Source organism: Corvus cornix, chromosome 11 (assembly GCF_000738735.6).
Source record: "Corvus cornix cornix isolate S_Up_H32 chromosome 11, ASM73873v5, whole genome shotgun sequence".
Taxonomy (NCBI): Eukaryota; Metazoa; Chordata; class Aves; order Passeriformes; family Corvidae; genus Corvus; species Corvus cornix.
This window is the reverse complement of record NC_046341.1, coordinates 6,394,006-6,416,168: the sequence shown is the minus strand read 5'-3', so window position 1 is coordinate 6,416,168 and position 22,163 is coordinate 6,394,006. Positions and strand designations below refer to the sequence as shown.

The window sequence follows — 22,163 nt, the reverse complement described above, 5'->3', positions numbered from 1 at the left end:
CTGAGCATTCTCATCCAAGCATCCCAAAGACTCCAGCAAGTTTTCCCCTGCTCTCCTGCTGTTCAGAGCTGCAGCAGAAGAGGTCAGTCTTTGTACAAGACCAGCTGCAACTGAGGATGTTTTTGATCCAAATTCCTTCCCTGTGAAGTGGCTCACCAGGGTGATGGGCCAGGCCTGGCTTTCCTAGTGCCCTGCACAGCCTGGCCGGGACTCCAGGCATCTTGTTACCTTCTTGCACACGTAGTCGTTGGGCAGGTAGACCACTGATCTGAGCCGCTTCAGCATGTCAAAGATCATCTGTCTGTCACAACCCTGAGCCCAAACAGAGCCAAAACATGCCAGCATTAGTCTGTGCTGGTGTGGCAGGCTGTGTCAGCCAGGGCCTGTGCTCCAGAGGGTACCTGGAAAAGGGCCACTTTGCTCACGATGTTGTAGTTCACGTCGATGGCGATGTCCAGCCTCATCTTGTCTGGCAGCTGCACCAGCAGCTCTGACTCATCTGTGAGACAAAGCAGAAAAGTGGCTGCTTCCAACACTTGATCCAAGAGTGTGGGATCCATGTGGCAGTGGGAAAGCAGCCCACGTTCTGGTGGCAGAGGGCAGGAGCCAGCTTGCACAGAAGGGTCTCCTCCAGCCTCTGCCCACCCAGCAGCCTGCAGGTCTAAATGTCTGAAGTGTGATGGAAAACCACCCTTTGCATTATCCCTGCCCTGATGGCACTCAGAAACAGACCACTGAGCCCAGGTCAGCATTCTTCTTGTCCAGGAGGGTGGGCACAGAGGTTCTGGTCCCGCCTGATAACTTAGTGGTAAGGTGAGCTGGTGGCTTTGCTGCTGGACACACTCTGGCCAGTGACTGACAGTCACTGTCCTCTCTCCAGGGCATGTGGGACACTGGACTCAGTGTGCTGTGAGTGATGCCAAATCACCAAAGTGCTGTGACCCAGTGGCAGCCTGTGAACCCTATAGGTGGGCAAACAAGCCCCTATGCTGAAGAGTAAAATAAGCCACCCTCCATCCCCAAACTGTAGCTAGAAACATTTCAGCTCTGCAAAGCAACCACAGTAAAACGCGAGATACATCACTGACCCTCGGAGTGGCTGGATCTCACCTAGCATGCCTTGAGAGTGCCACGTGTACTCATACCACGTCTTCACCCGGTTCTGAACACTTTTGGGGATCTTGTAGAAGTTCATGTATTTAATGGTGCTGTCCATGCAGCTCCGATAGTAAGTCTGCCCTGCAGTAGCGGCGCCGACCACGTCTCTCATCTGAATGGAAGAGGTGGAAGAGAACTTTTAGTTGCTCTCACTTATCCATCAGCAGGTTAAGCATGTAAGCCAAGCCCTAACAGCATCTGCCAAATCCTTTTTGTCTTGCACCAATGCTGGGCAGTCCTCCCATGGGGAAAACAAACGTGGAGATGCAAACCTGTGGATCAGCCCCACCAGAACCATCCCCACTCGAGGCTGGGAACCCCCCACGATGCCCACTCACCTGCCCTATCATGACAGAGAAAGCAAAGACGCCTGTGAAGTAGTTCAGCAGCTGGAAGACGATCTCAAACAGTGTCTTGGGGTCTGGCAGGCCCCCGATGGTGATGAGGGTTTTGACTGCCCAGTAGTAACAGCGGATGTAGCTGGGAGGAGAAGAGGAGAAGAGAAGCGGAGAAGGGGAGGCAGCTCTGAAGGCATTTCTGTTTCACCCCTCAGCACTGAGCTCATGGCCTCTGGCTGTGGCAAACCAGAGCCTGCTGAGAGTAATTATGGGTGACAAAGGGAAAAACTGAAGGGCTTCAGACTCCCCACCACACCTGCAGGTGCTTCTGGAGATGCTACAGGAGCAGGGGGACCTATGGTCCCTCCAGGAACCTCCACATGGGAGGCTCAGCTGCTCTGGTTACTCCTGTTTTCTGCTTCTTACAGCTCCACTGCCATAAACCAGCAACACATTTTCAGCAACATTTACACTTTTAGAAATCATCAGGGGAAAAAAACGTGTTTGTAAGCAAATTGTTGGCATGGGATTTAGGAGATGCCAAGTGAATTCCTGATTCCCTGGTCCTGGGCATTCCCTTGGGTGTTTTCTTTACACCTGGAGACAGACACAGATTTGTATATCATACAGAATAAAGAAGAAGTAGCAACACTGACAGAGGTGTGGGCATTCATCTTGTGAGCGAAGCACTCTGCCTGTGGCATCCATCACTGACAGCACAGTGGACATTTAACACGTATATTGCCATGCTGAGGGCAAGGGCTGGCCACTGTCCCCATCCCACAGCCTGGGAATGAGGGCACTGGGCTGGTCAGAGGGGCCTGACACAGGGTACAAGGACACACAGCATCACTCCTCCATCCCAACCTGGCAGCAGCTCAACACAGACAGAAGCAGGGTTCATACTTCAATCCTGCTTGGCCAGGGAGCATTCCTTTGCTTCCCAGCACCAGGACCTCACCTCTTCAGCTCCTTCAACCTGCCACTGCTTTCCACTTGTGCCCAGCTGCAACCTCTTCATCTTGCAGCACTGTGTATTACAGCACATCCCATCCCTCCCGTCCTTGCCATTCTCCCTTCTCCTGGCATTCCCAACCCTTTGCATCAGGGGTTTTATGAATCCAGCTGCATCCCAATACCTCCCTTACTGCTCCAGCTCATTGCAGCAGGCTGTGCTATGTGAGACCCCCAGCCCTGGCTTGTACCTGTTTCCTTCCCCATCATAGACCCAGGTGGTGGAGCCCAGTCCTTCGTAGGCTGAGGCCCAGTAGTAGAGGCAGGAGTTGACGTGCAGGCTGTACAGTAAGTAGGCAGTGGTCCGAATCACTCTGCGGGAAAACCAGGAGAGAGCAGGAAGGGAGATGATGTGTGCTGGAGAAGGATGCCAGGTCCCCCCTGGTATCAGCAGGAGCCTTGGAGTGATGACCATACAGGTTCTGCCAATGCAGGAATCACAGAGCACCCCAACCCTGCTGCTGCCTCCTGCAGCCCCAGAAGTGCCAGAAAAAGTGGTTTATCTGCTGATGGGCTCCTCTTCACTGCCAGCACCCCTGTCCCCGTGGGTTGGAGAGAGGTGATCCTACCCATACAGGCTTTTGGACCCCATGTCCCACTGCATCAGCCAATGTCCATGTCACCCAGCCCAGGCACAGCAGGGAAATAAATCAGGGACCCTGAACAAGTGCAGAACGAAGTGAACCTTCCTCCCCAGTGGCAAACAGCAATTCCATGCTCCCTCTTTCCTGCCATGCCCCTCACCTGTAGATGTATGCCTTGGTCAGGATGGCCTCCAGACGGTTGTTGAACTCAAAGAAGGCCATGTACTGGGAGGAGAAGGAGAATTGCATGTTCCCGGTTCCCCATTGGGAGAGTCACCTCCCCATAAAAACCCTCTGCCCCTCCATTTCCCTCCTGCAGCCTGCCTGCAGCATGGACTGCCACAGACAGATTTGTCTCCATCTATAAGTGCCCTTCTAGTCAAACGTGAGTGGTTCCGGATTGAAATGAAGTGTTTGACCAACAGCCTTGCAAAGCCTTTGGGACAAAACTTCCCTCCATTTTATAATCCTCTTGTCATCATCAATGAGTCTAACCAGCCATGGCTCACCCCAGCCAGCACAGGACTCCTCCACGTCCGCTGCAGCTGCTGTTCTGCCTGGCTTTGTAAGCTCTGACTCACCTTCAGACAGCGAGGAAAGCGCAGGAGGGGGTTGACACCGACTTTGAAGTAGAAGAAATCCAGCGGCAGGAGGCACAGCACATCCATCTGAGATCCACACAGGGAGAAACCGCTGTGGGGACCTGCAGCAGCACTGGGGTGGGGCTGCAACCCACAGGGCAGATTAAAGATTCAGATGAATAAAGAAAATTATGACAGACCTTGAAGCGTTGTGAGTGCAGGTAGTTTTTTTTCATGGCCTCTTTGTCAGTCTGGTTGGGAACAGGAAGGAGAGAGAGAGAGGAATATTGATTATTGCTTAGAGAAAGGAAAGCTAGGGCCAACGTGGTCATGTTTCTGCACCACAACAGGGAAGATGCTCCCTTTGTGCCTGGAAAGGGGAGCAGAGCAAGTGGAGAAGACCTGGCTGTATGCCATCTTCCCATCCTACCTTGGGACATCCCGTGTTGATTTTGCATCCCAGAAAAAGCACATCACAGTGCCAGCACCACAAAAATCAGCATTTGCAGGGGAAACTCCCTGTCTGAGCATCTCCATGGCCATGGGAAGGCTGTACCCTCAAGGTGTGATTTTTCACAGTTTAATTGAATATGGAAATGAAATCAAGGGCTTCCCTTATCTCAGGCATGTGATCTATGTGTGCAGATTGCAATTGCTAATGCATCCTGCCTGGCATGCTCCTGAAAATTAACCCCGGAGTTACGCCCATGCCCCAGGTTGGCAGCTCATGGCTGTGCCAGGGCCAGGCAATGAGCACCTCACCACGGGCAGAACCACCCCATGGAGCAGCACCCTGCAGGCATCCCTACCCAGGAACAGGGCTACCACAGACCACACAGTTTCTAGATAGGATGGTATTGATTTCATAGGAAAAAATGGTGCGTTTGGCAGACAAGAAGACTGCCAGCTTATCCACTCCATGTCAGGAGAGATGCTTGTGGTTTCTGAGAGTGGAGAGCCCTGATGGCTATGGCCATGGTGGGAGGGCTTGGAGAGCTCGATTCAGACACCAGCACCACCCATGTCACTTGGGGTGATGAGGGTGGGAGGCCCCCAGAGCTGGCCCCCGCTGGTGGCATGCAGTGCCCTGCCACTCACGATGATGTCTCCCCCCTGAACGAACTGCAGCCGGGTCTGAAAGACGAGGATGTCCAGCAGATAAATGAGGTCACAGAGGTAGTCCACCAGCAGCCAGTAGTGGATGTTTGCTGGAGTCTGGTAGGGGAAAGCCCAGCGGACAGGGATCAACCAGCAGTTCCAGTTCCAGGCCATGACAACAAAGAACAGCCACAGCACGTACATCAAATCTGCACACAGGGAACAGCACCAGATCAGCTGGGCAGGCATCCCTCCCCTGTGTGAATCCTTTACACAAAGGGGTTTTCATCCCCTGATCTGCCCTCAGCACAACAGGAAAACCTGCAGGAAGTCTCTTGGTGACAGTGTTAAATTGCAGATGATCTGGGCTCTAGCACAGGATGAACACCCCTGGTCACAGAGTACACCATGCCTTATCAAAAAGCTTCTTCTAACTTTGCTCATTCAGCTATACTTGCTTTTGCTTTGCTCCCACAACACCAACTTCCCTGTTTTGCTTTCTCCCCTCCAGCTGTGCTGAACTGGTGGCTGGCTGCCTGAGCCCAGGGGCTTCCAAAGGACTGAGGAATATGAAAGACTAAGGAGAGAGCTGGGCTTCTGCGGGGTGGCCACAAGGCAGTGGATTTTTCTTTTGTGGTTTTAACTTTTTTGGGGGGGTATCCACACCACAGGGAAAGCAGAATGCCTGGTCATGCTCCTGACACCCACAGATGGAAGTATTTAGGAAAGCCTGTGCCTTATGGAGGAATTTAAAATTCTGGGCTTTAGTGAAAACTAAGTTGTGCCTTGCTTAGTTCTCCTCCCCTCTTTATACCTTCTCCCCTCCTCCCTGTCTCTCCCCCAGTCCCACCAGCTCACCCCCAGCCCAGGCACGAGGCCGTGCTCCATCACTCACTGGTGAGCGGGTCGATGCTGCTGGGGAACTGGTAGCTTTTCAGGCGGTCCAGCCAGGGCCGGGACTTGAATGTGCAGCACAGCATCTCGCAGTAGTGGTCATCCCCCAAAGGCTTGTCCTCTGGCTCCCCTCCTGGGGCAGGCACCGCTGCTGCAGGTGCTGGCTTGGTGGGAGCTGAGAAAGGACATAGGGTTATTTCAAAGGGCAGAAAATCTTCTTACTGCAGTTTGTTTTAAGGTCTTTAAGCCGTTAATAAAGCAGCTACCTCCCAGAAAACACAGCCTGCGTGGGGACCCACCAGGGGAACACTCCCAGCCCCACCTGAACTCACATGCCACAGGGCTCTCATCGTCCGAGCTGACATCGGGGTCGATCAGCTTCTCCTTCACCTTCTCGGTCCTCTCTTTGAAGAGCCTCACCAGCTCCTGGAGCCGAGTGTTGATGATGGCACTGCTCAGGCTCGTGGCCGAGCCGATGTGCTCGGGCAGGCTGTGGGGAGACCAGCGGGCATTTCATGAAGGTAGGAAAGCCCCAGGGCAGGTCCATGGGATCAGAGAATCCTGGAATGGTTTGGGTTAGAAGGGACCTTAAAGCTGATCTCATTCCAACCCCTTGCCACAGGCAGGGACACCTTCCTTTAGACCAGGTTGCTCCAAGCCCCATCCAACCTGGCCTTGAACCATGACCCAGTCATGATCCATTCTTTAACCTACAACACCTGAATTAGGATTTACCTGTATTTATTTGGGTATTGTGTAGTGAGAAGAACACAAAGAGCACGGCTCTCTCTCCCTTTGGTTTCCCAGCACTGTAGGATCTTTGCTATTTCCACCCAAGCCCTGGGATGTGAACCCCTGGCTGACCCAGAGCCCCTGGGTCCCATTACACACCTTTTCCTCTGCTCCTCATCCCAGCCCAGCACTCGGGTGGGGGACTGGCTCCCCAGCCCCTCGTCCAGACCATCCTCTGGGAGCAGTCGCTTCCTCCTGCAGACACAAACACAGCAACAGAGGATGGGCTTCTCTCCCACTCTCAGCTGGTTCCTCTCCCTCCTCTTCCTCCTCCTCCTCCCAGGTGTCATCTGTTTTCCATTCCCCCTTCTCCTAGTAGGGTCAGTTTCCCCTAATTTTTGACGTTGCCTGGAGTAAATGGGAGTGAACCTCTGCTGCTACTTTCCTGCTAAAGCCGTGTTTCTCCCTGAGCACCAACAAGCCCTTGGCTCCATGGACATGAAGCCACCTGGCTCATTTTGCAACCCAATTTGGATACCTGGCAAAATGCACAGAGGGCAGGCGTCACCCTGTGCTTGCCCCCAGTGCCATAGGATCACATCACTGCACTTCAAGAGGCAGGCAAGGAAAGTGCAGTGCCAGCGATACCTAGAAGTTGTGTCCTAACACAGCTGGGCACAGATGGGTTTCTCAGATGACTTCCTTTCATGTGAGCAAGCAAGGTGTCAGAAGGGAAACTGAATATGCAGATAGCAGTCCCAGCAAAAATCTGGACTGGTTTGCAAACCTGCAGCCAAGCCCAGAATTTTAATTGTAATGAAGGAATGATCTCCTGCCACCACAGCCGCTGATTCCCCTGGCCATGGCACAAAATGTCTTAGTGCTGTGTGTGGAGCAGGAGCAAAGCAGGATGCTGAGGAAGGTCATCCTGCCATCACAAATCTCCCAAAGAAAGCCGCATGCTGTGAACCCACCACCTTCAACCTTGCTGGCTCTCAGGTGTGTCCTGCTGGGAGGTGGAGCAGGTGAACAAGACTGATGAACCTTCACTTCCCAAGTGCCCAGTGAAGGGGTGGAGGAAAACCACAAACCTCCTTTTAAAGTGCTCTCAAATGTGGATGGAGGGGTTCCCCAAACCATCAGTTTGGAGAAATAGTCATGCCAAGGTCCATATTGTTGTTAGGACAACATCCATTGCCTCTCACCAGTTCCAGCTGCCCTTCCCCTGCCTCTGTCCCCTCAGGGCACCACACTGCCCTGCTGGCCTGTCCTCATCCCTGAGCAAGCCCAGAAGCCTGCACTGACAGCACCTTTCTCTGTAAAGGGGACTGTGCAGCAGCAGCCCACACACACCCTCCCCTGAGCAGCCAGCTGGGATGAAAGGCCCCGTCACAGCCTAAACATTGCTCTGGTTTTGGTGCCCTTGGAATGCTGCAGCCAGAGGCCACAGGCACTAGGACTTGTGGGATGCATAGGGTCCCTGCCCATATGGCATCAGCCAGAGTATCCTGGTATTTATCTGCAGGAGCTTGTTTCCAGGCTCCAATTAGATGTGTGGCTCATTTGTGATGAGTCTTTTATGACTCTGTCTAAACCGTTTTAACTTAAATCCTTCACAGACTCACGTAAGAAATAACTCAAGACTGTGGCCAGCAGAAGGGATTTAGGGATAACTGAGTGACTGCTCAATGCAGAGTTATGTCCTCTTCCCCTGGAAACACCAGCAGGAGATGAGCATTTTCCTTCTGGTTCACAATAATTAAGTTTTAGCTCTTTATGTAGGAGAATAGGAGTTCCTTGCTTTTAAAAATACCCAGCTCTACCAAAGGACCTCCAGTGTTGCTTTGAGACACTCCCTGGAGACCCAGCAGAAAGGTTTATATGCTCACACGTGTAGCTGAAATATGTTTAATGCTGTCAGTATTTTCCCTGCAGGTATTTCACATGAAGCCTTGGGCTCTGCTGTCCCAGTTTAAACAGCTGTTCAACAGACTGGATTGTGGACATTTTTGCCATTTTATTTGCTCCTCCAGGAGCTTGTTTACTAAAAGATCCAAACTATTAAGTGAGAATGACTACAGCACCTGGTTTACAGCACAGAAAAAACCTCCACTTCAGTTTTCATTTTTAACCCTCTGCAAGAGTGAGCCTCAAAAAATCCTAATGCCACAACAGAAAAAGATCCATCAGCTTTCTCTGGCCTAAATTTTAAAGCTCAGTTTTAATCCTCCCTCTCTCTAAGCATGGAATCACTGAATGATCTGGGTTGGAAGGGACCTTAAAAGACCATTTAGTCCAGCTCCCTGGTATGGGCAGGGACACCTTCCAACTAGACCAGGTAGCTCCAAGCCTCATCCAACCTGGCCTTGAACACTTTGAGGGATGGGGCTTCTACCACTCCTCTGAAAGCGCAAACTCGGGGGGGACATGCTACAAACCCTTGCAGCAAAAATACAAGAAGAAAATTGTTTATTATGATGACGAAGGCTCATATCCAGCACATGGACCCCCTGTGCTGTGGATTTGGGAACACAGACACGTGGACAAGAGACAAATGGGTTTTGACCATGGCCTGGGGATTGAGCCCTCTCCAGGAGGACACGCAGACAGGGCTAGGGACAGCCCACAAAAGCTTTAAACAAAATGTAACCATTTAAATAAAAAATGCAAACAAGAGGCAAAGCTTTCACCATCTCCTCTGCTGTGCACCAGGGTGACACCCGCTGCACACACATCACTGTCCAAATCTGCTGGAAATGGGTATCTCCACATGGTTGTATCAGTTTTCCTGTCCTGGCACCCTTGGGGGAGCCAGGGACCGCACCTGGGCAGAGCCATACCTGGGGGATGCTGCGCCGGGCACCGCCAGCAGGTTGGGAGCACTGGCGGTGGGCACTGGTAAAGAGGTAGCATGGATCTCCACAGCATGGCCTGGGCTGTCCACATCCTTGATCTCCAGGGTGGGGTAATTACCTGCTCCGTGGGGAAGGACAATAATGGCAGGTGAGGGGGGTGCAGGGCCCTGCCTGCAGCCAGGATGGCTCCCCAGACCCCATCACTGCCACAGAGCTGCCCCCAGGCCCTGCAGCATGTTGGGTGGCCTCTCCTTCTCCCTCTGTTCCCTTCTTGCCTAGCACTCCTTTCTCCTAAGCATTTGGAGCACTTCTTTATCTTTTTTTTTGCCCAGTTTTTAACACTCTAAGAACTGCCATCTGCTCCCCTTCTGCTTGCCCAGCTTGCAGTGATTGCAGCTACTCCATCTGAGTGTTGGGTTCCCGTGGTTTGGAAAACAGTGGAGATTAGGATTCCCAGCTGCAGGTGCTATGCAGGAATCCAGGATTTCCAGGAGCAAACCTGGTCCTAGGGTGTAGAAATTCTCCTGGTTCTTCTGACTGTAAACATATGGATCGTGACAGCTCTGAATCACACAGTGTTTGCTTTTCATGCAGAATAAGGCACTATTTAAATAAGCATTTATGGCTTCTTTCTTTTGCAGAGGTAATAACTGCTTCCTGCCACAAGCGAGGTTAGAAGCAGGAAGGTTGGATGTTTATAGTGGGCAAAGAAAGATGCCAGTTGTCCAAAGCAGAAATAGCACTGGGGGTTACCTTGGCCAGACCCCACAGTTGCTCAGCTGTGAAGTGTGATCTCTTTTCCTAGTTATTTAACAAAATACAATTAATTCCTGCAGGATTTCTTCCGTGGGAGGTCTTCACACATCTGAAAGTCCCCATGCACACCCTCCTGCTTCACACTGATGTGGAACTAGTGGATCAGAGTGTGACTTGATTAAATCCCTCGGAAAAGGCCTGTTTGGGTTGCAAAGTTAAAATCCTGTTGCATGTAAGGAAAAGCAGCAGAATTTGGCTTGCTGGTTAAAAACAAAGCGAAGCAAAGCTGCAGAAAAGGCAGAAAGCCGTGAACAGCAAACCTCCACCTTTCTCTCCTCTTAGTATGAGCAGGTTGCACAAATGCTGGAGAGAAAACTGTGTGCAGTGATATTGCACCCCCTGCCTGCAGGTCCTTCAGGAGAGCTTTTCTGAGCAGCTCTAAACACACAGCATTTGCAAACACCCTCTAGGCTTAGCTAAAAAGGCACATAGTGATGAGGCAGAAGCAGAAAAACACGTGAATTTTGTTCCCCAGCCTCTGTGCTGCAACATGAAGCGTGCTTTTATTTTTTAAATTCTTTCCCCCCAGAAAGCAACAAAAAAAGCAACTCCAGGAATCCTCCCCTGCACCCCTCTAATTACGCAAGGCCATCGTCCAAGCCAACACTTCTAATACCTAGTGGGGATTGCTCCTCAGTGCAAAAATTGGGGTTGACAAGTCCAGCCTTTGGCTTGCTGGCGACAAGGATGGGGGTGCAGGCGGCAGCGGTGGCTCGGTAGCTGGGGACATTGGGGAGCTGCTCTAGAGCCCCGTGGCCGGGAGGGGAGGGGTCCCCGCCAGCCAGCGGCTTGTCATGCACCAGCCGGTCTAGCTCGACGTCCCGGGCCCGCCTGGCCATGCTGCTAGGAGCCTGCTAGGTGCTTCAAGCAAAGGACAAGGCATCTGAAGCTGCAACAAAACACAGAGTGGTTTGAGAGGGGATGGTTGTGTCACGGTGGAAATGTGGGGCTGATGGGGTTTTGGGGCTGCCTGCTGCTCACAGGTGTTGGTAGCACACGGCTGCAGTGGTGGGCACCCTACCATGTGTTTTTCACGGAATCATGGAAGGTTAAGGGTTGGAAGGGACCTTAAAGATCATGTCCCATGGGCAGGGACATCTCCCAATAGACCAGGTTGCTCAAGGCCTTATCCAGCCTGGCCTTGAGCACTGCCAGGGTTGGGGCATCCACAGCCTCCCTGGGCAATCTGTTCCAGTATCTCACCACCCCTCACTGTGAAGAATTTCTTCCTAATATTCTAACCTAAATTCCCCCTCTTTCAATTTGTACCCATTAATCCTTGTCCTATCACTACAGTTACTGACAAATTAGCATTTTCTAGCATCATTGCCTTCTGCAAGGGCTGCATGAGAGAATCCCAGGGGTCAGGGCAAGCCATTCCCTGTGCAACTCTCCCATGTCAATGGAGTTATGCCAGGATGTGCCTTTGCTCAGTCAGGCTGCAATGGGAACTCATCACCTAATTTTCATTACCAACCATTGCTTCCTAAAATGTTATATTAAAACGTGCTTTATGTCACTGGTTATTTCCCAAATAGAGAAAAGTGGGAGAGAAAATACTTTTTATCCCTGTACATTCTCCAGCCAAAGGAGCAACTCTTATTTCACATCAGGGATTGCTTAATCAACAGGACTCAGCATTACACATTCAGAGCCAGCTCCAGACAACGCCAATATTGCCATCGTGCTGTGCCCACAGAACGCTTTACCCCAGTGAAAAGCCCTGACTGCCCATGCAGGCCCACACTGCAGAGAACTCAGCTGCGTGCTCCCTGACAGCAGGAAAGGAGAAGCTGGATTCTCCCCCTACCAGGCACTGCACACCCTGCTTCACTTCATCCCCGTTTGGCATCATACTGCTACAGGTTATACCTTCAGCATCGGTTTCAGCAGCTTCAGCTGTCTCCTCTTCCACCTTCAAAATGAAAAAAGCCATTTTAAGGAGAAAAAGCCCCACTCTGCCAGTGAAAGAGCAGACTTTGCAGCTTGACTGGCTGCCCCATATCCTCCCGACCCACCAGACTCTCAGCTCGTTGCTCAGTGCCCACTTTTAGGGTGAAAGGAGCCCTCCCTCCATCCACGGCTACTGCTGCTGCCCCAGCTTCCAGCGTGGGGACATCTTGGTGGGAAACATGTCCAGTGCTGAGTGCAGTCCCTGCTCCTCCCAGGGCACTGCATCCCCTCAGAGAAGCTCTGAGCCCCCAGCACCTGCTGAGCAGCAAGAGCCCATTGCAGACCCAAGCCCAAGCAGGGAGCAGTGCCATACCTGGACAAGAGCGCCTTCGAGATTACTTATCTCAGCTTCTTCCAGCTGCTCAATCCTGAGGGTCTCCTCGGCAAGGCAGGCTTCATCCACACCCTCATCATCAGGGAGACAAGGTGGCTGCAGCAGGGGTCTGGAGGGGAGAGAAAAAATGCTGCCTGGGAGACCAGGTGAGATGTGTATAAATAAAAGAGGGCACTGCATGTGCATAAGCAAAAATTGCAGAGGCAGAAAGATCCAGGCAGAATGTTTCTCCTCCTGTGCATAATCATTTCTCATATAATTAAAATGGGCCAAATAAAAAGCCAAAGCCTAATTTCCAGGCAAGGCTTTCCCACAAGCACTATTCAAATCCCACGTTTGCCTGTGCAAGACACCACCAGGACACATAATTCTCATTTTCCTTCAGCAGCAGGCACAGACTTCAGCTCCACCATTCTGACAAAGGGGCTCTCAAGATTGATTTTATTGTTCTAATATAACTTCATAACTGAAATAAAAGTACCTCACATGTTGCTCTGTGCACTTACCTTGATTTGCTCTTTCCTGGTAAGAAATGCAAAGCAGGGATTTGGGATAATGAGAATAATTTTAAGACAGCTAAATGCATGAAGGTATTTGGTTTATTATTTTTAATAATTTTCCCCCTTAATTTTTAAAAAAATTATGCTTCCTTCAAATGCAATCATAAATCTTTCCATCCTGAACTAGAAAACCTGTTGGTCTCTCTCTCGTTTCCCAATAAACAAACATATTGAAGGATGGAGCAGCATCTCATTCACCCCACAACTGAAGCTCAAGTTTCTATAGTGAGGCTCCAGGAATAGATTTTGATGAAACACAAACATATGGGTTTGACACTGAGTAATCATGTGTTTTCAGCTTCTTCCTCAAAATCTACCTACTTTAGGGGAATTAACAGAAAATAATATTATAGTACTAGGTAATAAATCCCTAAATGTTTATCTCATGTGAAATCAGAGCAAACTACTAAACCGAAGCAGAAAGATGCCTCTCAATACCACCTAGACCAAAGTCACCACAGCTGACAAGAACTAGGCTATTTTCTATAACAGGAAAAAATGTAAAATTGTACCTACTTGTATGAAGCAGCACTTGCAGACACAACACATAATCCTGTCTTTACATTCAGCTCTGTAACACCCGAAATAATCCCGAGTGCCCTGAATTAATGGATATGGTTTAAATAGCAGGGACCATCTCCCGAAGCTGGGTGCTCCCGCAAGAGGCGGGAGAGGGGCTGCGGTTGCTACGGGCGGCCGCGATGGAGAAGGAGCCCGTGTCACCAGGAGACAACTCGCCCGTCACCAGGAGACACTCGCCTGTCACCCGGTGCCGCGTCAGCAGCGAGCCCTGGGGCCAGCCGGTTTGCCAAAGCATCGCTCCCGCATCCCATGCCTCCCCAGCAACACCCATTCCTCCCCAGCACACGCCAGCCGCCTGCCAGGCTGGGAGCTCTGCTCTGCCATGGGTGTTTCAGCCTCTCCAGCTGGTGAACACGGTTGAAACAAAAGCTGCAATCACGCTAATTTCCAACAAAGCCATAAAGGCAACGGGAGCCACTCACTCTGCACTCTCGTTCTGCTCCTCCTCTTTCTTATCTTCCTCTTTCCTCTTTTCCTCTTTCTTCTTCTCTTTATCTCTTTTCTTCGCCTGCTCTTTCTTCCTCACCTCCTCCTTCTTCTCCTCTTCCTCTTTCTTCCTGTCCTCCTCCTCCTCCCTCTCCTCTTCCTCTTTCTTCCTGTCCTCCTCCTCCTTCCTGTCCTCCTCCTCTTTCTTCCTCTCCTCTTCCTCCTCTTCCTTCCTCTGCTCTTCCTCATTTTCACTGTCCTCTTCCTCCTCTTTCCTCCTCTCCTCTTCCTCCTCTTGCTTCCTCTCCTCTTCCTCTTTTTTCCTGTCCTCCTCCTCCTCTTGCTTCCTCTCCTCTTCCTCTTTTTTCCTGTCCTCCTCCTCCTCCTCCTCTTTCTTCCTCTCCTCTTCCTCCTTTTTCTTGTCCTCCTCCTCTTGCTTCGTCTCATCTTCCTCTTTTTTCCTCTCCTCTTCCTCCTCTTGCTTCATCTCATCGTCCTCTTTTTTCCTCTCCTCTTCCTCCTCTTTCTTCCTCTCCTCTTCCTCCTCTTTCTTCCTCTCTTCCTCCTCCTTCTTATCCTCTTCCTCCTTTTCCTCTTCCCCCTTTGTAGTGTTTGGGGAGCACAAAGACAGTCTGGAAAGGAGAAACTCATGAGGTAAAATGCACAGAGTGTGTGTAAGCCTCACACGAGGAGCCCTGCGTGTTCAGTGTTTTCTGGCTGAGCCAGCGTGGCTCAGGGCATCACTTGTGCTTAGTGAAGCTGAGTACTGCCCTTGTGGGAGGTGGGAACCTCTGTGCTCACCCAGGTGTGCCGGGCTCAGGGGGCATTTTGGGGGGCTCAGAAACCCCTTGTGAGGGTGCATGGACACCTCTCACCCCCCTGCTGCAACACAGCTCGCTCCTGGCTCTGAACACACTGCCCAGCCCTCAGGAGAGCTCAGCAGGGCTTTCTTTTGGGAGAAGCAAGGATGGATTATACAGAGACAACTTCCATTTCTGAATGCCATTAGAGCTGGGACTGTAATGGGAGCAAGGTCCAAGGCCTCCTGCCTTGGGCCCAAAATCTACTTACAGGAGCCTAAGGAGAGCCTCCCTCACCTGTCCTTTGCAGGGCACTGTGATCATGGCTCTGCTACCACCTGCCCTAACCAAAATCAGAAGACATTTGCTCAAACGCCTTTTGGGTCCTAGTGGGCAATGCCCCCCTTTTGGGCACCAGCTCCACTGCCAGCACTTTCAAGGATGGATGCCCAGGGACAGGCTCATCCCCTCCCATGGCCACCACACTGTGACTGGAGAACACAGAGACCTGCCTATCAACAGCATCTCATTTCCCCTACCTGTCTTCTTCCTCCTGAGGTTCCTCCTGTATGGTGGGAAGGGAAGGAGCAGCTGCCTCCAGCTCAGCCTTGTGAGCCCAGGCCGTCACCCCTTCGTTAATCTGGTCATCATCGATCTCTTGCAGAACGAGATGGGTCTGCTCCTGCTCCCCAGGGGCTGCATGAACTGAAACAGGAAGGGGGAAAGGGAGGTGGTGAAGTGACAGTAGCACATTCTCAAGAGGCCAGGGCAGATCCCAGGTTTCCTCTGCTCGATGGGGCAGTGCTGAAGCAGCTCTCAGCCTGTGCAGAGCTGGCCAGCCCTGCTGCCCCTGAGTTGTGCTGGACAGATACCTTGGGCCCCTTTGCCAGAAGGAAAAAGAAAATTCATCATTTTGTCCCAAGTGCAGCCAAAACCCCGTGAAACCCTTGAGCAAGCTGGTGTGGTGGGAAGTGTCCCTGCCCATAGCAGGGGGGTTGGAACTGGTTGAGCTTTAAGGTCCCTTCCAACCCAAACCATTCTGGGATTCTATGAAACCTGTAACCCTCTGCACACAGATGGACTGCTGGCTTCCCTGCACGTGTAGCCACCTCCACCAGCAGTGACCTGGCCCACCTCCAGGCCACGTTTTGTCTCTCCTTGCAATTTGGAAGAGCCCAAAGCCTTTCCCCTTGTGAACCCGCAGTGAATTGCTGTCCTAGCACAGCCCAAGGGCCTTGGGTCTGCAAGGCCCAGCCCAGAGCCCACATCACAACGCTCAAGCACTATTGTCCTGTCCACTCCGAGCACTCTCCCAGGCAAGGAACATCCCACACCCTTGTCACTTCCCAGCATCACTGGGGGGCTGTAGGCCAGCTGCAGAGTGAGGAGTCTGACCCATGATGAGCCCTCTCCATGTCCCAGGGGTACCCATTCTACCACGTCAGGCTCATGCCAGAGAAATAGGAGGAGGAAGCACATCCGCTTACTGTAAAACCAGTTTATTTTGAGGTCTGCCTGACAGCAAAACTTACATGTCCACAGCAAAGCTAATAGGAAACGTGCAAACTGAACTACAGAAAGGCAGGAAACCCATGCAGTGTCATATCTGTGGCTTATTTACCCACCCCATGGTGTCCACAATGCCTTTAGCCCATTCCCTCTGGATCTCCATTAATTAAAACATGGGACAGCAATCAGGGAGACGGCTTTTAAAACACACCATGACTTTTTGATACATGATATGAAAATGAGGTGAATACTAAAACCATGTCCTGGTACAAGCAAGATTCATTATAAACACAGGGGATGGATCTCAGGGAGGTCTTTTGGCTCACAACTCATTGTTACAGATGCCTGGATGGTCCTAAAGAGATGTGACAGTGGGAGATCTTAACCTGGCCTGGCAATACATAAAGGGCTTATAGAAAATATGGAAAAAGACTTTTTACCAAAGTCTGTAAGGACAAGAGGCAACAGTTGTAAACTGAAAGAGGGGACATTCATTTTGGACACAAGGAAGAAATAGTGTACTGTGGCTGCCCCATCCCTGGAAGTGTTCAAGGCCAGGCTGGATGGGGCCTGGAGAAACCTCGTCTGATGGAAGGTGTCCCTGCCCATGGCAGAGAGGTTGGACCAGATCATCTTCAAAGGTCCCTCACAACCCAAACCAGTCTACTATTCCAAGGTCTGTACCCAAAACCTGGGGTGTAGGGGCTCTCACCCCCCTGAGTCCAGTGTGTCTGCACTGGCCACAGCTGCCTGCACACCTCTGGGCTGGAGACAGCCCCTGGAATCCCTTCCCTGCTGGGACATTCCTGCTGCTGCAGTTAGTGCTGCAACCATGGAGATATGAGCTTTAGAAGGGAGCAGCTGTAGTTGGGGGTAAGGAAAGTTTGGGTAAGTTCTCTGAGAAGAGCCCGGGCAAATATTTTTAACCAGTAAGTCCTACCTATTCACCTAGAGATTAACCTCACCCACCTGATTTGCTGCTGCAAATCAGAGCCCTTTCCACGTGCTGGGAGGAAACACTCAGTTATGGAAGAAAAGCAACAAGGAGCTGACAAGAGGTTTATAACATTAAACCTCAGAGGCAGAAGTTGATTCAAAGAAGCCTGGAGATTTCAGCTGGGGGTCTTGGGATGAATATTTAGATGTTGTGGGGGGCCAGGAGTGCTGGGAGACTGTAGCAAGAGGCTTTCTGCCACTGAGGTGTCCTGAGTGATGCTTTTCCACCATGCTATAAATTATAGCTCCCATCTCATAGATATCATCCTGCAAAACCAGTAGCTCCAATTCCCAGAGCAAAGAGGGAGCCAAGTGGGACAGCCCTGGGACTGGGTCCCTGTGCCAGCCTTGGGTCCCCACTGCCCCAGCTGGGAAGGAGCTAGAGACCATTTGCAGGTTCCCCTTTGCTTTTCCTCCCCAGCTGCGCTTTCTCCTCAGGTTGGTCTCATTTGGGTGTGGGAAGGGCTGGTTTGCCACGGTCTTCGTTTTCCATTTGTTTCAGAGGCGCTAAGCCCCTTTGCCCCCTGAAACAAAAGGAGAAGGAAAACATTAATGAGCGTGCTGGCAGTTTGGTGCCAGGGCAGATCTCTTGCTCGACTTCTTTGGGCAGGTTAAGTGACCTGGAGATGCCTCGAGGCACCAAAGCCATCTGGGCACCAAGGCTGTGCCCACCCAGCACACGCAGTGGCATCCCTGGCTTTGCCTCTTTCTGAGGTCCACGGCAGCACACACACCTCCAGTTTGTACAAACACGTGGAGAAAAGCCTTCCCTCAGGATTTCCCTCTCTGAGGTTCTGCCAAGGGGCTGCTGGCCTGGCGGGAGCAACTTCCCAGCATATCCCTGGGGGTGTGCATTTTCCGTGTGCCTCAGCAGGTCCCTGCTCCCGTCAGTAGCTCCCACAGCCCAACGAGCCACTCCTTTCAAGGGACAGCACTTGCACAGTGTAACCTTGCCCAGACCATCTACAGAGGCAGCTCTGTCCAGCATCCCTCAAAGTGGTTGGTGTGGGGAGCCAAGCCCCTCTGCCTGCAGAGCTGGTGCTTGATCCCCTCCACAGGCAAGCAGCAGTGTGAACCCTGCAGGTTTCCCCACAGCCATGCAGACTCCATTCTAAGACATCTAATCCCAGCATTTTGTTTTCCTGGAGTACCTTCCTAGACATCTCATGCTAGGCTTGGCTAACAGCCAAGGAGGGAAAGAAAGCAGCAGGTTTGAATTCCCTTGTAATTCTTTGACCAAATCCCTCCAGTTCCAGCACAGCTCTGGACAGACCTTGATATCAGCATTAACTTCAAAACCTGGGGCCTGAGGATGTGAGATGCTGCACTTGCAGACTCCCTCAGCCTGAGTTCTACCAAGCCCACACCACAACTCCACGACAGCTGCCTCTTCTCAAGTGTCAACAACTTCCCATAGCTTCCCTGGGGGATTCCAGGGGCTCCCTAGCTGGCACCCAGGGCAGACCAGGGGATAAAAGTTGCCAGTGACCCCTCTTCCCAATAACCTTCCTGACAGGCTTGGCAGTCAAACCATCATGACAAGATGGAGCCATCACTTACTTTGTTCCACAGGACTTGAGGTTGCTGTGGCCACTCCCTGTCAAGAGGAGAAGGGAACCATGAGACATCACCTATTTTCAGTAAACCTTAATTTTTACCCTCAATGCCCCATTTTCAGTAAAGGTGGCCCTTTTACCCTAAAAACCCCATTCTTGTGGCAAGGTGGATGGCTTGGCCATGGGCACAAGCATCCCCACACTCAATGGTACAGGGCAGGAGCACATAAGTGAGTTTGCCTGGGGGCCAGGGAAGGAAAGGAGAGCTTTGTAAAGCTTCTCCTTAGAGCTGGGACCACCTCTGGGTGAGATGCCAGGGCATGGACAGCACCCAGTGCTGCACAGAGAGGAAAGGAAACAGTAAAAAAAGCACATGCTATGGGATCTCTTGCTGCTTAGAAGCCAAATACTGGCTTTCATCAGCTAAGCAGGTCATGGGGAATTGTTCTCTCTATGGAACTTGGTGACAGCCCAAACCACAGCAGGTCCCAGCACTGGTCTAGGGTCAGCTGCACGGCAGGGGACGCCCTGCTTACCAGGGATGTGGTGTTTCCGTGCTCTTTCCCTATCGATCAGACAGCATACCTGTGTGTCCCGCGCCTCCCTGGTCACCGGCTGTGGCATCACCTTCTCCAGCCCCTGAACAAACCAGGTGAACATCCTGGAGGCAAGACACCGCTGTTAGACCTGGCAGCCAGAGCGTTTGCTCCCACATCAGCCGTCCCTCTGGCCACCGGAGCCCGGCAGAAGGTGCCACTGTGGTTACCTGCCGCTGTCCACAGCCACGGACTGAGGGCTGAGGGCGGTCACTGGCCCCGGCTGCCCCTTGGCTGCTGCTGCCGCTGGGGTGCTCTGTCCGGCTGAAGTGCTGGATTTTGACTTTGCCTGGGTTTTAGTCTCTTTTGTGCCTGCTCAGGTTTATTCGAAAGAAGAAGGAGGATAGGCAATGCAGCAGACATAAGTTGTTGGGAAGAGGAGTAAGCCAGGAAGGGGACAGGCCTTGGGGGCTTCCCTGGCAGCCTCTTCCCTGGGGACCCAGGCGGGGACGAGGACGTGGGCAGTTTGGGGACAGAAGTGGTGTAGGGGCGGTGCCGTGATGGCGGGACCCGTGTTCCCACCCCTGCCAGCACAGTGGGAGCCCCGGGCATGGAGACGAGGGGCAGTGCCAGCAGCGGTGCCTGCCCGCAGCCGGGCTCTCGGAGGCACCCAGGGAGGGGGATCGGATCGCTCACCTTCCACCGCGCCTTCGCTCTTCTTCGGCTCGGTCTGCAGAGGGACAGAGGGACGGGTGGACGTGGCAAAGCACTGCCTGCGGCCTCAGGACACCCCGGGTGGACGTGTCCCCCAGCGCAAGAGGACCCACATGCTCAGCCCCACACATCCCCCGCTGTGGTCTCAGCCCCATTTCCCTGACAACAACCACTAAACCCAGACCCCAGCGTTGCTGACACCAGTGGGTTTGTCCCAAATGAAGGGTCCTCCCTGCATGCAGCCCGGTTGAGGAACACCGGGACGGCACCCAGAGACCTCTGTTTGCTCTGCTGAATTCCCTTTTCCTCCCCACGGTCCCAGCTCGGGTGTGCGGGAGGATGAAGGCAAGGAGATGGCTCCACTCTCCTCTCTACCCGGTAGCCCCCCAGTCTTCCCGAGCTGGGCAGTGCTCACCTCCGGCTTTTTCATCCCCTCAGGCTGCGGCACAATCCTCTCGAAGCCCTGTGACAGCCAGTTGAGCACCCGCTTTCCTGTCCTGCGGGGAGAGCGCCGCGCTCGGGAAGCTCATCCTGCGCTTTCCTGCCCTCCCGCATCCCCCAGCCTCTCTGGGCACCCACCACTCCTCCGCGTCGGCCTCCGCTTCGTCCTCAGACACGTCCTCCTCGGGATCGAAGGGGGTTATCTCTGCAAGGAGAGCACTGCTGTGGCCACGGGGAATCTGCACTGCTGGGAGCTTCAGGCCAGCACAAGGGGACAAGAGTGCCGGCATCACCCATCAGGGAGGTGGGATGTGGGAGTCCCAGGATGCTGCGAACTACAAACTCCCAGCTCTCCTTACCCAGACTGTTGTCCTCATCCCCAAGGACCTGGACCTCTGTCTGTAAAGCCAAACAAACTGTCTGAAAATCCGACAGCCAAGAGGGGGATCATCCCACTGAGTGGGGAGGGAAACCTGCTCTTTCCCCAGGGATGGATGAAGACAGAAACCCATGCAGGGAAGGTTTAGTGCTCCCAGTTAGCACTGGGAGAGTGATAAGAAGGAAAAAAGAAGAAAAGGTAAAAAGAGATAGAAGCTCAAATACCAAACCATCGCCCAGATCTGTCTCCTACCTCATCAGCAATGTCGATGCTTGTCTCGAAGCTCTTCCCAAGTGCCTGCAGCCCTGGAGCTGGCTGGGGAATCACCTTCTCCAGCCCATAGGAGAGCCAGGAGAGCACACTACTCCCCACACTGCCAGGGAAGGGTGTGAGTCAGGCTGGGAATGCCATCCAAGGCATCCAGCCCCCAACAAAAAGCAAAATCCCAAGCAAATCATGTTGCACGCTGAAGGGTGCAGGAGCCATACCTCTCAAACACAGAACTTGAGTCCTCAGAGACCACAAACGCCACCTTCTTTTCCGTTTCTTCAATGGCAGCAGGGAAGAAAAAAGGCAAGCTCCTATCACCACTCTGGCAGCCCCCAGGACGCCAGGCAGGAGTGGGACAGGCGGGTAAAGGAGCACTGATGTGCAGCCTGAGCCAGTGTGGGGCTTACCCTCAGTGCGTGCCTGGTCAGCAGCATCCGTGGGGCCGCTGGCCTTTCCTGTTGGTGCCTTCAGGGCAAAAGGCAAAAGGTGTCAGAGAGCGAGGCACAGAGGACACTGTCCCTGTTAGAAGCTAGTTGCAAACTCCAGGGACTCCCCATCCTTTCCTGCTGCTTGCCAGCAGCTCCGAGTAGGAATACATCCTGGCCCCCATCCCTCCTGGGGATGCTGTGGAGCACCCCTGGGTGCTGCAGTGCTGGGGATGGATGCAGAGGCACCAGGCATCTCTCATCATGCTCATGGTGTCCCCATTACCCCCCAAAGTGGATCCCTGCTCACCTTAACTGGCTCTGGCTCCTGCACAGGGGTCTCCTCTGTCACATGGGGCGCCGGGGGCTGGGGAACCACCCGGTCGATCCAGCCCATCATCCCGCTGGCTGCGGGCAGTGCCGAGGGGTCTCCAGCTGGCAAGAGGCCAGCAGCAGGGGTGCACACTGCCCAGGGAACACTGGCTGCACCAGCTGCTCACGCTGTCTCCAGAGCAGCCCAAAAAGGTCCTTGGTGTCCCTCCGTTTCCACGTCCTGCTTGGGAAACATGGCACTGCAGCACAGCCAGACCAAACCCAGCTCAACTCCTCATC

At 52.7% G+C, this 22,163-nt stretch overlaps 1 protein-coding gene across 1 annotated transcript in view; it reads right to left on the bottom strand.

Moving 5' to 3' along the window:
• CNGB1 (cyclic nucleotide gated channel subunit beta 1) overlaps positions 1–22,163 on the bottom strand; it is a 29,365-nt gene that overhangs the window by 5,145 nt on the left and 2,057 nt on the right. The window contains exons 2-29 of the mRNA XM_039558437.1: positions 21,862–22,104; positions 21,534–21,591; positions 21,345–21,402; positions 21,109–21,229; positions 20,837–20,876; positions 20,616–20,682; positions 20,452–20,533; positions 20,019–20,052; positions 19,553–19,694; positions 19,372–19,447; positions 18,791–18,827; positions 15,265–15,430; positions 13,922–14,557; positions 12,337–12,466; positions 11,943–11,985; positions 9,240–9,372; positions 6,559–6,654; positions 6,000–6,157; positions 5,669–5,842; positions 4,774–4,982; positions 3,876–3,926; positions 3,676–3,762; positions 3,255–3,319; positions 2,702–2,824; positions 1,497–1,638; positions 1,111–1,270; positions 402–499; positions 229–312 (exon numbers count right to left, since the gene is read on the bottom strand). Of these exons, the coding sequence (XP_039414371.1) occupies positions 229–312; positions 402–499; positions 1,111–1,270; positions 1,497–1,638; positions 2,702–2,824; positions 3,255–3,319; positions 3,676–3,762; positions 3,876–3,926; positions 4,774–4,982; positions 5,669–5,842; positions 6,000–6,157; positions 6,559–6,654; positions 9,240–9,372; positions 11,943–11,985; positions 12,337–12,466; positions 13,922–14,557; positions 15,265–15,430; positions 18,791–18,827; positions 19,372–19,447; positions 19,553–19,694; positions 20,019–20,052; positions 20,452–20,533; positions 20,616–20,682; positions 20,837–20,876; positions 21,109–21,229; positions 21,345–21,402; positions 21,534–21,591; positions 21,862–21,951 (3,360 nt within the window). The 5' untranslated portion in view covers positions 21,952–22,104. The remainder of the gene's footprint in view (positions 1–228; positions 313–401; positions 500–1,110; positions 1,271–1,496; positions 1,639–2,701; positions 2,825–3,254; positions 3,320–3,675; positions 3,763–3,875; positions 3,927–4,773; positions 4,983–5,668; positions 5,843–5,999; positions 6,158–6,558; positions 6,655–9,239; positions 9,373–11,942; positions 11,986–12,336; positions 12,467–13,921; positions 14,558–15,264; positions 15,431–18,790; positions 18,828–19,371; positions 19,448–19,552; positions 19,695–20,018; positions 20,053–20,451; positions 20,534–20,615; positions 20,683–20,836; positions 20,877–21,108; positions 21,230–21,344; positions 21,403–21,533; positions 21,592–21,861; positions 22,105–22,163) is intronic.